Here is a 17,856-nt window from a genome sequence, read left to right as displayed (position 1 = left end):
TGCATTGGCTCGTTTAGTTTACACTCGAAGTAGATTGGTCTATCGAAGCGATATCCCAATTCGTCGGTCACGACGTGACTCGTAGTGACCGACTGAAAGGGAACTATTAAATAAAATAGTTCAACTTAAAAAAACAAACAAACACAGAAAATAACTAATCTAAAATTTAAATACGTATAATAAAAAATAAATACAATCATTAAAAAATTAAATTAACTATTAGTATCGATTATTATTAATTTAAAAACAAATGACAAATCACATTTAAAAAAAAATCCTAAAACTTAAACTTCAAAATATTAATCAGAATGAGATTCACTGCCAAATATGTTTACACGCACAAGGAATTCATCTTTGTGACAGAAGCTTCATATATATGTATGTGTATGTATATATATATATATATATATAAATATATATATATATGTAATAAATGTTAAAAAGACAAATACTATAATAGTATATAAATTAAAACAATACTGCACTGCAGTCTACATCTGGAACTGCTCTTTATATTTCCAGAAGTTATTGGATGGCTTCAAAAGAAAGCATTAAGAATTCTTAAAGAATTCATAAAGCTTTTTATGTCTGGTTAAACAGAATAAGACAGGTTTTTGCAGTAAAATACAGCACAAAAAAGGTACAGCCATTTAGTGGTTTGCCCATGAACCTTCTTTACCACCTTACCGGTGAAAATTTGCAGGGAAGTTAACACCAGGACAAAAGTTGATGTTAGTCATTGAGAATGCATTCATTACTATAATGACCACAGGCGGTCTCAGACACATTGAAAGCATGACTGCAATTCTTGGCCAATCATTAAAGTCTGATTACTTAGTTTCTGGTCATGTACTTATGGAGCACCTTCCCAGAGAGGGATAATTTTGAGTCAAAAAAGTTCCTTCAGAGCACATCAATTATTTTGCTGTAGACTGCTCTCGGATTCTTAGAAACAGGTTTTTTTTTGTCCAGTTATTGCATGGGGTTATCCATCTCTGAAGAAAGTCAACTTGACTGGGCTCATTAGCTAATTGCCAAATTGCTTCTACCATCCTGTTAAAAAAAACCTAAAAAAAAAAAACTAAACAACCAGAGCCAGCATTGCCTGACCTTTGAAACAATGTAGCGTATTAATCTGGCTGGTTTTAATAGTTCCTTTTTTTTTTGCTTAAGTAAAAAGCAAAGTTTTAAGTTAATATATTAATAGAACCAGTACTATATGTAGAGATCTAATAAACACGCACCCAGAAACCCACATTGTGTGATAAAATATTTGGCATCATCTAAATGCCCATGTTGGTGTAGTCTCATCTGTGCAAACCGAGTAAATGATTACAAACACCTGAATAAACACCGTGGAGATGCATAAAAAATACAGAAATGATGGACATAGGAGACCATTTCTTTTCTTTGAAAATCTTATTCTTAGCCATAGTGAATTAAACACTGAAAATAAAAGACTTGCATTACAATTCAGTTAGAAGGTATAAGACATAGCACACTATAATAACTGTAAGCATGCAAAGTGGCCAATTTAAAGCATTTGAAGTGTAACTGCATTGAACTATGATATATTTCTTAACTATGTTTATGTTCTTCGGGACAAAGTGTAAATGCATGCATGGGCAAGAATAAATACATTCAGACTTTTAAATGAGTTTAAAATGAATAAATACCTGAAGGCAAAAAGCAATCTAATGGAGCGAATTCATCCATGATCGTGTTTATAATAAGCTGGATTCATCAACTGTAGAAGAAAACAAAGAAAAACATATACAATATTAAAAGACCACAAAAAACTACTGTTTCTGTAGAGTGAATATCTGACAAATTAGAAGTTCTAATCAAAACAACAGCTTTCCATTATGACAGATAGAGCCATGCTGAAAACTAAAACACAATAGACCATTTAAAGTGTTTAAAATACACGATAAAAATCACAGAAATGGAAGAAATGTTCAGCTATTAAGAGGATCAGATCACTCACCGTCTTGTCTACATGTAACTCTTTGTCCTGTGAACACTAACTTATATTACTTATTTGTTTTGCCCCTGTAATAGATTACTAGCTTACCTTAAGGTCTCCAGTCTTACTCTTATTCAGTTTATTCATCCCAAGAACCTCCCAGGCTCCCATTTAAAAAAAGAAAATACAATAGTCACTGCCATGAACTGCACGGTAACATGAAGGTAGAGGATCCAAATGCAGTGGTTTATTGAAGGGGTAATGCACAAACGTAATCCAAAGGCAGGCAAAGGTCATACACAAACAGGCAATCCAAAACAACAACTGAATAAGGGGCTGAGGCAAACAGAGTAATCCAGTAAACAGGCAGAATAACAAGACCAAGAACCAAGACACAGGAGAACCGGTATACAATGGGGAATGAAGTCCTAGATAGAGTGGCAGAAGTCTGGAATGGAGTGCCCTCTAGTGGACTCCAGCTGGTGATCGTGACAACCAGGTGTGCCTCACACGTCCTGAAAAGTGAAGCTGCGAGCTCTTTTATCGCCCCCTGGTGGCTGGCTGCAGTACAGGTCATAAACCCTGCCCTCTCCATGTAAACGAATGGGACTTGAGTCAAAATAAAAAAATAAATTACGCTTCCAATACAATTTTCCGAAAGATGGTTTTGGTCATTTAAGGAAGTTGTTATCACGCTGATATATGTTCAATTGTTCGTTTTTGTGATAAGTTTGATTTTAGCTAGTAATTTGATGCTATAAAAACGGGGCGTGTCATTATGGTTGATTGGGTCTGTGGGAGTTTGGGCGGGAGTTTGGTACCGCGGCTCCACCTCACGACACTACTGCGCAGACTCTGGCTCCAAACAAATCTCTACTGTGTAGACTCTGGCTCTAAATGACGTCATTTACTCAAGATGGCAGCGGCCATACTGAGATGCTTTGGCTTCACTTTTCTATAGTGGAAGGAATAGGAGACGTGTCGTCCATCTTTTTTTTACAGTCTATGGTGACAACACATTTGCGAGTGTGATGTTGCTTTTATACAACAGTTCAATAAACAAAAGTTAATACTGGGCAACGTAAATTTTAGACAAAGTATTAGCAGGTACTTTTGTATTTTTTCTTCGTCAACGAAAAGAGTACAAAACAGGCTCAACCGCTGCACGTCTCAATCATAGACTGTATAAAAACATGGACGTAGTGTCCGTGACGTCACGCGTAGAGTTCAGAAGAGCGTTTTTGAAGCTCAAAAGTGGGCGGAGGCGGCCGTCGCCATCTTGGCAGCGCGTCACCGCGCGTCACTCCCGGATAATCGAAAATGGGCAAAGAGGCGGGAGCAGGTTGCTGAAGCCACGCCTACCTAGCTCGACGGTGGTGACAGCAGCGGCAATCCACCTGTCACTCAAGTGGCCACGCCCTTAATTATGCAGAATTTTAAGGCTTAATATAATTTAAACGGGTGAGTTATAAAAAAATTCACCCCCCCTCACAGTTGTCATGAAGGGCTAAATTAGCTATATAGACCAAAATCATTTTTTGAACCAGGCTGTAAACATGTTTTTTTCTGCTGTAAAGTTGGGCATTTTAACATGGGGAGTCTATGGGATTGACTCCCTTTTGCAGCCAGCCTCTAGCGGCCAGTTGATGAATTACAGTTTAAGTCACTTCCTTGTTGGCTTCACGAGAGAGAGCGGGAGGATGCTGCTTGGTCTCAACACACTGTAGTAGTGGTGTTTTGTTATTGAATAATTCAGTATTTTTGAACGAATCTCTTGAGTGAATGATTCAATGATTCAAAAATAATATCCGCTAGTCTCTACAAGAAAATGCTATTTCAGTCTTTTAACTTCAAAATTAAGTTTAATTCAGTGTTACTTATTAAAATATTAAAATTGTAACTGTAATATGCTCTTCGATATTAAAGTTTGAATGTAAAGTTAATATATTTTAAATGTACTAAATTACAACTTCATTATTATAAATGTGTAATTAGAAATATATTTTAATATACAGTGGGTACGGAATAGATTCAGACCCCCTTAAATTTTTCACTCTTTGTTATATTGCAGCCATTTGCTAAAATCATTTAAGTTAATTTTTTTTCCTCATTAATGTACACACAGCACCCCATATTGACAGAAAAACACAGAATTGTTGACATTTTTGCAGATTTATTAAAAAAGAAAAACTGAAATAAATAATGATTTTAGCAAATGGCTGCAATATAACAAAGAGTGAAAAATTTAAGGGGGTCTGAATACTTTCCGTACCCACTGTATGACTAAGTTTCAATAGAAATTACATTAAAGTATATTTTCGTTTACCATCAAGGTACATTTGTCAGGACTCTTTAACCATACTTCAAAGACAACAGAAGTTATGAAATAACATATAAAAAAGGTATTTAAGTCAGTTAAAAAAGCACTCTAAAATTCAGCTAATTGCATTTAATAAAAATTTTAACTATAGCCTAATACATTTTCATTTAATTGCAATTAACATGAATGTTCGAAAACATACTAAAATATAATTATTTTTCACTAAAGTTTTGACAAACATGTCATTTAAATCACAAACTAAAAAGCTTCAAGCTTTAAGATCAGAAAAAAAAGAATTGCATTGACTGTTGTATCTTGTTCTGAAGCAGATATATTATCCTCTGTTTATGACAGCAGTGGTTGAGAGGACAGCACTTTGAGCTTTATATGCAAGATAAATATACAATTATTTACTCAACAGACAATGCAAAATGTCATTACTTGGATCAATCCTGCTGAGAGCAACAGATCAATGCAGGTAGAGAGGTGTATCCCTAACACTCTGCTAAACTGGATCAACATCGCAACTAAAAGGGTCTAATCCAACCTGACACCCACAACACTATTGATGAAAGTAGAGTGCTGTCAAAAAGAGATTGCACCAGAAACTCACAAACTCAAGCAGGTGGGCCTTAAAGGAATAGTTCACCCAAAAATAAAATTTTGCTGAAAATTTACTTACCCTCAAGCCATCCAAGAATTTGTTTCCTCATCGGAAAAAGATTTGCATCCACTGGCAAGCATGTGATGTAATGATACATTTCTCCAAATCTGTTTTCTGATGAAGAAACAAATTATGGATGGCCTGAGGGTGAGTAATTTTTCAACAAATTTTCGTTTTGAGGTGAACTATTCCTTTAAAGGAGCAGTGCACCTAAAAATGTAAACTTCTTAATATTTATTGTATTATTTTGTCATTATTTGTTTACCCTCATGCTGTTTTAAACCCGTATGACTTCATTTCTTCAGTGGAACGCAAAAAGAGATGATCTGAAGAATCATGGTAATTTTTCACTTTTTTTTTTTTTATGCAACTACAATGCAATTGAATGGGGCCGGAGCTTTCCAGCTTCAAAATCAGATGCAAAAGCCTCATGAATACACCATAGAACTGGTCTACATTACTTGTGCATTTTATTAAACTTTTTCTGAAGCCATTTAATAGTTTTGTGGGAAGAATTTAAGTTTTATTAATAATAGTTTACATGCACCCAAATAATCAGATAGATTTATGGCTTACTCAGACTGAAAAGCCATCATATAAACACCTCAGTCAGTTCGATTTAGCTCAATCCAAATAAAATTCCTATCAGATTGAAAAGGGTGGTGTAGATCTGAAATGGTCCAAACAACAGGAAAAAATTAAGCATGTAAATGCTTGAATCGGATTCATAAATAGTTTGCGCATATGCAAGTGCTGTAATAAGTACGTTTATATAAGTTTTACATCTTATGAATGTGTTTATTTTACGTGTCACAAACTGAAAATTGTGTCACAAACAAAAGTGTCAGACTGAATATTTTCTAATTTTTTGCTAATAAAGCTCTTCTGACATATGTCAGCTTTCATTTTATCACGGTGACTTTCGCAGCAGAATACATGTGAATGAATATGTGAACCACATTGCATCATTTAGGGTTCATATAAACAGAACTTTCAAAATCTGAAATCAGATTGGATACATTTTGATTGACGGAAATTAGCGAATGAATCAGCTGATCGAGTTCACAGCTGATCTAAGTCTGAATTAGGGCTGCACGATAAATCGAAATGGAATCGAGATCGCGATTCGACAGAAGCTGCGATTGTCATGCGTAGCTTTCAGTGAAGCACGGTTCTGTGATCAGCAGTAAATCTCCGATTTCATTCAAATCTTTAGCAGCTTCATAAACTTTCACACACTAGTCTCTCAAAGTAAATTTCTAGAGATATTATAAAGAAATGATTCCATCACAAAGACTACACAGATGGACAAGGAGAAATAATTCGTTCATAAAAGTTATGTTAAGCTAACTAAAACTTGCGGTCAAAATAAAGCTACTGTACAGCGAACCCACCGCGAGTGAAAAATCGGGCTAATATCGTGCAGTGTGAACTCGGCATTACTGAACGCTTGACAGTTGGCTGAGTCACAAAACCTAGTTAGTGACTACCTAGACAGCATTTTTAGGCAACGTACAGTATTCGTGTTCAACGTTTGTGTAGAAAATGTTTTGGGCATCGAATGAGCATATAATCCCCAAAACCGCTGTCTAGGTAGTCAGACACAGCCCGTATTTCTAGTCTACTCACTCTGTGAATGGGTCTCCAGCAGCATGTGTCCAGTCCATATTTGTAGCTACAATCAACGAGTGCCGAAGACACGCGCTTGAGCTCCAGAAAATTGTGTGACGTTTCTCACAGCGACATCTAGAGGTGGACTGTTCACCTGCACATGCGATGAGAGAGAGAACGAGAGAGAAATAAATCAACAGGTAAGACATCTGTCTATCTATCTATCTATCTATCTATCTATACATAAATAAACAAGAACATAAATGACTAAATACATAAATAAATAAGTAGATAAATAAGTAGAAGTACTTAGTTAAATAACTAAATAAATATATAAAAAATGGTATATAAATAAAATGGTAAATAAAAAAATAAAAAATAAAAAAATAAACTGCTTTGAAGATTCTCACTTTATTTTTACTATGTTGTTTTTTTATTTCTTATTACTATATTGATATTTTGATTGATTAATCTGATATAAACTGAGAACCTTAAAAAAAGAATCACAGTTGTTTGATATTTAATACTTAAAAGTCAATACTCAATTCAGTTTAGTCAATCACAGCATTCAAATGGCAAATATTTCAGAATATTAATTTCTGAATACTCACATAACGTCCAAGGCAACTGATACAAGACTGATACAGTATATGTCTGTACACTATCAGAATGATCTGTTGATCTGTCAGTGGTAAAAAAAAATCACCAGCATCATAGTTACATTTTAAATGTATGACATGACCTCCACACAGTGCTCATACCTTTAATACAACATACTTTATTTATCAAACATATGCTCATGGTCTCTAGAGCCTGGTTTTATGTCAGCGCTGTACAAATGGTGCCGTACAAATAGTGGCCACATATACATAAATCATAAATTATCCATCAGCGTCTATGCTGCACTTGGCCTCACAAAAAAAGCCTGTCACAAATATAGCTTTCTGTCAGCCGGTGGTAAACAAAAGGCAGTTCTAATTTGATAAGGGACACCAAGGTTAAATTTTGCCTGCACAGCACACGATCCAGGGTCGCCAAGGCTTTCTCAGCCAGCTGTAAAATTATTCTGCTGTATAGCAGCTTGGGCAAGACTGATAAGGCCGATTTCCTGAGACAAGACTGTAAGAAAAGCACAAGCTTGTATCCTCAGAGTCGGCTGCCATTTAGTACACATTGATACATCCTGCCTGGCAAGAAACAGATAAACATATCCAGATTATTAGAGTCGCAGAAGTCCAATAGGAGGAGGAGTTTTTTTTGTTTTTTTTGTATGTGTGTCTCTGATGCTTAATTGAGAAACCGGAACATTCAAGTTCATTTCTCACTTTTGGAACAATTATAAAAGTGCTATATCATTGACATGCCCTTCTAACTTTTCTAGCAGTAGCTTCTGGAAACTATATGGCAATATTCAATCAACTGCACTAGTCATTGGGAGATGAAATGTGGTTGTTTTTTGTCTGTTTACTTATCTGAACTCTGAGCGTGAATCTGCCCATGTCATTCTGTGTTGCATGTACCATGTATTTGAATTTTGTTTTGATGGGCGATAACATCAAATCCTTTATCTTCAACACCTGGCCTCAATTTGCCATTGGTTCTTCCGGGCAATGCCTTCCAGATAAAGCTAATTACAATGAAGATGAAAGCATGACTTTGTCAGCATCAAATGAAAAAAAACCCCTAGATATTTCTTGTGGCTTTCACAATTTTTGCATGAGGTTCATTTAATAAATAAACATTTTAAATTAGCTTAAAACGTGCGATTCAATTACGTGTTTAAAACACAGAAAATGATTTGTTTGATGAGATTTTTTGAAACAAACAAACAAACAAAACAGGTGAATTCCTAAACCTAGATTAAAGACACATCTCTTTGGCCAAGCATTCAAATAATGCATCTCATAATCTTGTTCTGCAGTTATATCTGATCAAATGCACATTATTATTCTTTAGTTTGGGTTAAACAAATCAATTTTGCTTGGTTGGAACAGCAGCTACGCTAATTATGTCTCTATTTGTTTCACTGTTTTTGCCACGGGATTGACATCCAGTGGTAACTAGGATTTACACAAGCTTTTTTCGAAGTTGTACATAAAACAAAGTTGACTGGACTATGTTTTACACAAAAATGCTATTTCAGTATACTTCAAAACGTGTTTACGTGTTTATTATAATGTGTTTTTATGAAATCGTTAAAAAAATTGGTCACACTTTAGTTTAAAGACCAGTTCTCAAGAAAAAAACTGCATGTCATGTGACTTACTCAAAGCACATCATTGGCTAAACTAAGGTCTTCTCTTTCCAACAAAAAAAACGAGAATGTTCTCTTAAAGAGACAGTGGCAAGGAAATGAACACAAAGACCATGTTGCCATATGGCCACACCATGCGGTAGAGTTAACTACACTTTTTTTGCCTCAATAAATTCCTAATTTAGGAGGTTAATACACATAAATGCAGTTTCATAGATTTGGGAATTAGTGACTACATGGGCAAATACTTTTTGACACACGCCCAGTTGGTAGATAACTTTTTTGCTTCAAACATTTTTTTTTTTCTGTTTACTCAGGTTGGCTTTGTTTTATGTTAGATTTGGTTTTAATTTCTGAAACAATTTGAGACTTACCACTTCATTTCAGTTTCAACTAACTAGAAATGAACTTCTTTTCTACTTAGTAGTGATCATTTCTTTCACTTCCACTTGATGTATAAAGTGCATATTTAAGGTAACAATGCAATACATAATATCATATTATTAATGTTAATGATATGACAATATCTGTAGTCAATATTGATTAAATGGGAGGGGGAAATCTTGCCCATACCCAGCTAGGGGAAAAAAATGATAAAAGCATTTCATTTACTGAACTGTGTTACAGGAACTGTGAATAAATTACTGAACAAGCTGAGCTGATTCAGAAAAGATCTTTTTATCTGTCTCTCAGATGTGTGCATGCAAGGTCTATAAGATGCAATGGTGTATCACATTACCATCCTGTAAAAGTATAATGATACCAGGATATGATTAAAGTTTTTCTGGGTTTAGAATTAACTGTTTGTTTAGCATTACTATCCTAATTTATTCAAAAGTCAATAATGAATTATTGTGCATATCAGCAATATATGACCAGAAAATAAACTAAAACCATGTGAGTCAAGCTCTTACGCGTTTGATTAATTATTCATAACAGCACTTAAGGCTCTGTTAGCCAAGGTTAACCTCTGCCTTCCGAAAAAAAAAATTGAGATAAAAGTTTTGCCAGACAAACAATATTAAACTTTTACAGCAATGCAAAATGTGAGAGATTATTCATGGGGGTAAATCAAATGTACAAGGAAAAATTGTGTTAAGAGGAACAACTTTGTGGCAAAGTGTAGAGAGAGCGATGTGAAATTATTTGATTTTTAGGTGTGAAAAACAAATGTAAGAACGATATGTTTAAAACAAAAAAAGTGTTTCTTTCACTTTCTCACTTATGCTCACACATTCAATATCTACTCTCTCTTGTGCTTTAAAGCAGAGCAGACCTCAGACATTATATTTGTTTTTACATTTTGATCTTATAATGTATTCTTATGTAATATTCAGTTACAATTAATCTCAAAGGACATGCAGCATCTACCACATCATTAAGCCAGCAAGTTACTGCTTTTATAAGTAAATTATTGAATCAACCAATTCATTCAGGAATGAAATGACTGTCTTTATGTGTGAATCACTGAACCATTTAGTCAACAGATTCATGAAAATCATTGTTTTAATCAGGAACGACTCAAGTGACTGGCTGCTGAAAACTCATTCTCTGAGTATGTACATCTTTTGAATAGTAATTATTATTTATTTACTGTTAATTCAGACATACTCTTTTCACATACTGTTTTTCGCCTACTACATAGTAAGGAAGCATAGGCGTATTCAGATGCAACAACATTATTTATAAGTGAATCACAGAAACATTTAGTCAACCGATTTGTTAAAAATATTCATTAACTGAATAATTTAGTAAACTGATTCATTCAAAATACTAGCTGCATCTGAAATCGAATACTTCCCTATAGGCGAAAAGTATGTGAAAAGAGTACTATGTGCGAATTCTTAGTATTCATAATAAATCAGCTGGCGAAAAGGAGGACTGACTACTTCTGGTGAGATTCTGTAGAGTGCATCCGATGGACACTTTAGTATCCCAAGAGGCCACAGGAGAGGATCTGTGAATGGCAGGGAAGAAATGCAACTTATGCTGGTAGGTCACATGACAATGACAACATCATGGATGTAGTACATTCATACTACACACATGCATATATATAGAGCATACTTTTTAGTGGTTGTGAAAAGAAGTACCTACTTAGGGATTATACAATTTCAGCCACAGCCACTGATTCATTCAGGAACAAAACAACCATCTTCATCTAGAGAATAACTGAATCATTTAGTCAACCGATTTGGTAAAAACACTGATTCATTCAGGAATAAAAACAAGTGATTGTCCTTGCATCCCAATGTACATATTATTCATTCAAAGCATAGTATGTTGAAAAGAGTATGCCAAAAATCCCTGGATGGTGTGCTATTTCTGGTAGATTTTTGAAGTATGGATCCGTGCACACACTAATGGCTGATACTGCCCACAAACCATTGTGCTCTGGAGGCTGAATTGGTTCAGAACTTTGCCCAGAGAAACCAAAATGCTGATCATCTTTTTTATTTTTATTTATATTTAGCAAATCTTAAAAATACAAACTCATAAACATTAACATAAATGTGAGGAAGTCTGAGAACCATACAGTGCAATTTTCACAACCGCGAGCTCTCAGCCAGTCAATAACGCTTATAGTGCCTCTTAGACTGCCACAGTGATTCTGTATCAGACATGTTTTAATGGATCCTGCCTGTGAGTAACTGATATTACTGAATCGGAAAACACACAGATTGAAGTATCTGAGGAGACTGAAAGTATATGTAGATGAAACACTGAACTCTCAGATTGTTCGCTACTGCAATAAGTAGACCTGACATTTTTTTCAATCGCATTTTATGGCATATTTGTGATAATCAAAATCTATTTCATGTCACAGCAGAGACAGTCTCATACAATGGCAATGCTTCAAACATATTCTGTGAAGACTATGAAGTGCTTTTTTAACATTCTGTGCATTGTGCTACAGTGCAGATATTTAACTAAATGGCAACATAACAATTAACTGATCCCTTAAAAAATCATCATCATCATCATCATCATCACTATCAGCAGTAGTATTAGTAATAGTCCACACTATCTCCACCTATGGCTTTTGACCCTTGAGATTCACTATGGTTTTTATGTTTCGAATCCATCAGGCATGTTCATTCATGCATTATATCTGGGGTCACTGAGACTCTAAACATAAATAAATAATTCAACATTTCATGGAGGACAGTTGAAGCATGTTATTAAGTTGACATTTTGTTTATAATCACTTCTATAAGATTGAGAAAAGACATGAAGTTTCAAAGGCTTTAATGTTATTTTAAAGCTATTAAAATGACCTCTAAAATTCCAAACAGAACACGAAAGTTAAAAAACGCATTTAAAAATGCATTCACAATACAATTAACTTCTGTAAAGTTGCATTTTTAAAGGTGACAGTATATTAGAATATACAGAAAACTAATAAGAAATAATATAGGCAGGATTGGATTGATTTGTTCTGTAAATTTGGTTACTTTTTTGTGATATTATTGGTTCGTTTTTCCTTGCCTTCACAGTTTTGGTTACTTCAGAATTAGTTGTAGAAGCAGAGAAAGTTATTACATTTTGATTATTGTGAAAGCCAACTTTTTATATTTCTTAAATTAATTAATGGTTTGATAAAATGTTTTAATGATGGACTGATGTATTTATACAATCACACATTTTTTCACTTCACAAGACATTCATTGATGGACTAGAGTAATGTACAGTAGATTACTTGTGGATTATTGTGATGTTTTTAATCATGAAATGTAATGCTAAATTGATCAAAATCTGCTCCGATGAACAAATAAACTCATCTACACTTTGGAAGAATAATATGCAATAACAAGTCGGATACAGATCAATGGCATTGATTTGTTAAGAAAGTAAACGCATAAATACATGATTTCATGTAGTTTTTAAATGATATCTGACTAGCTCATAGACTATTTGTTCACATTTCTGACTCGTTTGTGCATTAAAGATATGAAATTAGCATTTGGATGTTAAACAATTACCTGAGGAGTCATGCTTCATGGCTTGAGTCCATTAATAAGATTTGCCATTTGAAAGGAACAATAGGTACATGTAAATGAAAAAGAAATGGTAGGAAGGGTAGTTAAGACATTTATACGTAATACATGAAGCTCCATTACTTTCTAGGAAAATATTTTCATTCTGACAATGAGCAATGAAGGGTCACTGGACAACGTTAACTCAGATGATATGAAGGTCATTCAGTCTGCTGTCAAATAAGGCTCAACTTATGCAGCATTTATGAGGCTAATACAACTGATAGCATTAACAAAGACATTAATTTAAATGTATTGAAAAATCAGGGACTATACTTCACATTTAATTTCCTTGACATTCTATCTCAGATATTAAGTATTATGATGAGACAAAACAGACACCTATTTCAATATACTTTTCATATCTAAAAATTCTACGGCTTGTCTACATCTTCTATATCAGAATGCTGAGAGGAGCCTAACAATAATTTTGACTAGTAGCAGGTCCTGTGTTCCCTCAACCATAGGATCTGTGTTGGCAGGTCAAGTTAAGCTACATATGCTCGGCTCAGTTTGAGAACAGAATGTTAAACAGGACGACTGGCTGAGTTCAATATGCTGAAATCTCCATGTTTTTAAAGAGCGAAGATGACTAGGTGTGTTGTTGGAGGCTGCTGGAGCAAAGAACAGTAACATTCTCTCATGTCATTGTGTCACACTGTGATATTTTATATTTAAAAAGCAACTGAAGTAATTTCTCCTTCATATTTTGTCACTTTTTGTTTCTATGAATCTTTTTCTTCTTTATAAAATGTAACTACAGAAACACTAAAGTTCTAGGGTGCAAAAGTTAAGGATGCTCAATGCATTAGAGCAAAGTAAACAACATTACGATTGGATGCTCATGGAGAATTCAAGATAAAAATATGAAAAAATAAACCCCTATGCATTTGCAAACAGAATGTGTTTTATAAAACCTTAATTGTTTCAGCATGTTTAATATTTGGCTGTATCCAACACACAGGGAATGTGTAAACTGAAATGACTTTCTCATCTTCAGAACCTCAGTGACTCACGAAATGCATTTTTCATATTGTATTTTGCACAACATGATGAATTACCACATAAAATGTCTACAATAGCCCAACAGAATTTTCATTGTTTTGAGTCATGAGTAAGTATAAATACAGCTGAATGTTTAGCTTATATGCTTAACAAAAGCAAGATAAAAACTAGCACATCAGCCATATATTTTAAAACTCCTTTCAGGTCATAAATGCTTATCCAGACCCTTGGGTGATCAAACTATATAAATAATCTGAAAGTAATAAGGAAATATTATGATATAAAATAAATAAGACATTTTTAAGATCAAGCACTATTTCTAGGTCAATAATCAAATAAGCAAATGAAAGATACAGGGTGACAAACCAAATACTAAAAAAGAAAAGAAAAAACTTTATAGTTCAAATGTTTGGGGTTGTAAGATTTTATATTATTTTTTATTCATAATTTTTTAGAAATGGTTCACTAAATTGATCAAAATAATGTTACAAAATATTTTTCAAATAAATGCTATTTTTAAACTTTCAATTAATCAAAGAATCTTAAAAAAAATCTATATAATATTCCATAAAAATATGAAGCAACTGTTTTCAACTCTGAAAATAATAAGAATTGAGCAGCAAATCAGCATGTTAGAATGATTTCTGAAGGAACATGTGACACTGAAGACTGGTGTAATGGCTGCTGAAAATTCATCATTGCCATCACAGGAATAAATTACATGTTATAATGTATTAAAATAGATGATTTTAAATTGTAATATTCAACAGTACTACTTTAATGTATTTTTGATCAAATAAGCCTCTTGACGACCCCAGACTTTTGAATAGTGCAACTTTTTCAATTCAACTTTGTCAAATTGTTATGCTGATAAATTTAATTTGTAATGTAAAAAAAAAAAACTTTAAATGAAAAAAAAAATGCAAAAATCATAATTTTCACTATTGGTTTCAGACTTTAGCCCCAATGTATGTGTTAAATCTTAGATAAAGATAACATCCTGGCTCCGAGTTCATTCCGAGACAACTGTGACTGGCTATTTGGCAGGTCTTTTCCTAACTGGTTTCTGATGAAGAAGGAACAGGCAATCAGTCTGCCTGCAGTTCTACTAAGAGTTGTCTGACTCAATCATTATGGGTCTGTCACAACGCAGACTGAGCTACCTTATAAGTACCCACATGTCGAAAGAGCCGTACGACGCCGGGCTGCCCATAGTGTTCCCACGGTGAGCTGCAGACATACAGGCAATTACCCAAAACAATGTGTATTGCGTGTTAAACTTGCATTTAAATCACTCTTAATGTTTAAGTCTCTCTTTTTCACGAGTGACTTTCAGTGCATTATTAGAACTCATTATTAGAGCTCTTTGAAAGCTCATCAGAAATAGATGGTAAACAGGGTGTTATTGAGAACAGCGACATTTGATTAAACCGCAGTAACACTGAGAAAGTCATAAAATTTACCATTATCAGAAAGACTCTCACTTTCAGTTATATTAGTGGTACTGACTTGAGTTTTACGATTTTTTTTTTTAGTTAACATGACAAAAGAGACACTTTCACATCTTGTCACATTTAGTTTTGGTTTATTGGACCTTTCAGTTTGTACATCCTTGTTTTGCCTGTGTTAGGGCCCGTCCAAATACCCACACTTGTGATTATTGCACTTGACCACTTGTCTATTTACATGACGTATTTTATATGAGTGGCCGTGAGGACAGCAAGTGTGTGTAGAACGTCTCGGTTACATTATGTAACCCTCATTCCCTGAAGGAGGGAACGGTGACATTACGTTGACACTGACGTTAGGACACTTGGAAGCCGCAATCACATCTGAGCATTACAAGAAACGGCCAAACTGTTGGCGAGTGGAATTTGAATGCCAAGGTATATATATTTGCATACAGGTATATAAGATTGCGGCATGCATCCACTCATTCAGGTTTGTTCTGAGGAGCCAAGAAGCATCCCGGAATTCAGCACAGTTCAAAGTTGTGGCATGATGGACGAAACTGACGTTACTTTAACACTGAAATTATGTCGACTCTGGTGTTAGGGGTCCCTATGGAAAACGTCACAACCAGAACTGTGTTAAGAGAATTGATGGCGCAAGTGCTAGCAAGCAAGCATGCCAGGACAGATGCACCTCAATCCATAACCTGCCCAATGCCCCGTAAGCTAGATAACATATCAGTTGTAAGGACTTACTAAGTAAGCCGAAAGGACTACTCACAATATTATTTCAGCAACCGTTGGGGTGTGGAGACACATCCATGGAAGAATGTGAAATCACAAGTCTGATCGCAGCGCAGTCTAAGATACTGTCTTAACCCCATTTCAGGGGAGTTTCAAGGCACGATTCGTTGACCGACAATGCCTACAGGTCGCCAAACCTCTCGATAGAGATGAGCCCGACCAGGAGCACTGTCTCAAACAACATAATCTTTAGCTCAACTGAGTCAAGCACTTCAAAAGGAACTCTCCGTAGTCCTGCAAAGACCACAGAGAGATCCCAAGAGGACATGAGGCACGATCGAGATGGATTCAATCTCCTCACACCTTTCAGGAACCTGATGATCAAGTAATGCTTCCTGAAGGATCTGTGAAGGGACCAATTTAGGACTCGCAGATCCAGGATTGGTTGTAACCCACTGCTCTTTTTGGGTATGATGAAATAAGGGCTGTAAAACCCAGATTTCATCTCGGCTGGAAGGACAGGCGCTATCATGTACTTCGCCAAAAGGATCGCAATCTCTGCATGCATGAAGCTGGGAGGGCGCCTGGCGAATTGAATTGCATAGCCGAAAGACGGGCTGGGGAGCGCCAGGCCCCCAGACTCCGGGTAAGCGGCACCAGGGGGACGATTCCTGACGTACCTATGGTGGGGCAGCAGAGGGGAGGAAGAGAGCCCAACCCGGGAAGCATAGCGTCCCGAGGTAGAGGCAGGGAAGAAGCTCTTACCTGATTCCCCAGATCCCGTGGCGAAATGGCAAGGAAAGAAAGGAAACTACTCTTTTATTGAAAAGGTGTGTATTGCCGGCCTGATGGCCAGCGACAGAATGGGCATCCGTGGTTGTGAATTCCCCCAGCCCTCCATGGGGGGAGGGGGCCCAGATGTTGCTAACCCCAAAAAGAGCAGCTCCTTCCATTGCCGTGACCTTTGTCACCCGAAGGGTGAAGCTCGTTGCCATATGCAGCTCCTGCATCAACTCTGGGTCAGAACTACCCTCGTGCAGCTTTTTCGGAGCCTTGGCCTGATATACTTGCAGGATGGCCATGGCATGTAGGGTGAAGGTGGCCTGGCCCGCAGCACTGTAAGCCTTGGCAGCCAGGGCTGACGTCAGTTTACAAGCTTTGGATGGGAGTCACAGACGATTCCTCCAGGTGGCGGTGTTTTGCGGGCACAAGTGCACCGCAACCACAAGCTCCACCCGGGGGAACATCCACATACCCCCCACCATCGAGGGTAGTGAGGAGGGAGGAGCTCAAATGTGACCGGGCAGAAAGAAAGGCACTGGGATGGAGTGTGGCCGAGAGTCACGTCTGGAGCCCAGATACCAATCATCCAACCTCGAGTGCTCGGAAGATGGAGGCAAGGTCACCTCCAACCCGATGCTCTTGGCGGCCCGGAGGAGCATGGCCGTCAACTCAGCTTCCGAATTCGACTGAGCTGCCGCCCATCCACAAAAGCCGTCTCAGCGTGCTTAAGGCCCTGACACATGAGACAGCGATCGTGCCCGCCATCAGAGGTAAGAAAACTACCACACCCAGAAGCACATGGTCAGAAAGGCATCTCAAAAGACACTCACGACCATGCAAGCTGTTCAGGAAAACTGCTCTTTTAGCTGGGGAGCCCAGGGGTGGAACATAGGGGCAAACACGCCTCTGAATGTGCCATTCGAATGCACCAGAGAAGTTCCTGAAGATCGTAGTTTTCTTGTTGTTCTATTCAGAAGAACAGGCACCCACGATGCAATTGGCTCCAAAGCAAAAAAAAAAA

At 36.4% G+C, this 17,856-nt stretch overlaps 1 protein-coding gene across 1 annotated transcript in view; it reads right to left on the bottom strand.

The window, feature by feature from the left end:
* The window catches only part of LOC107758288 (thiamin pyrophosphokinase 1-like), a 62,298-nt gene extending 55,673 nt beyond the window's left edge, over positions 1-6,625 (bottom strand). Inside the window, exons 1-2 of the mRNA XM_016575994.1 lie at positions 6,580-6,625; positions 1,677-1,747 (exon numbers count right to left, since the gene is read on the bottom strand). Of these exons, the coding sequence (XP_016431480.1) occupies positions 1,677-1,716 (40 nt within the window). The 5' untranslated portion in view covers positions 1,717-1,747; positions 6,580-6,625. The remainder of the gene's footprint in view (positions 1-1,676; positions 1,748-6,579) is intronic.
* Positions 6,626-17,856: the final 11,231 nt, after the last annotated feature.

The sequence above is a fragment of the Sinocyclocheilus rhinocerous genome, unplaced genomic scaffold (genome assembly GCF_001515625.1).
Source record: "Sinocyclocheilus rhinocerous isolate Xijiao unplaced genomic scaffold, SAMN03320098_v1.1 scaffold142, whole genome shotgun sequence".
Classification (NCBI taxonomy): domain Eukaryota; kingdom Metazoa; phylum Chordata; class Actinopteri; order Cypriniformes; family Cyprinidae; genus Sinocyclocheilus; species Sinocyclocheilus rhinocerous.
The sequence above is the reverse complement of the archived record's forward strand: the minus strand, read 5'-3'. Positions and strand labels throughout refer to the sequence as shown.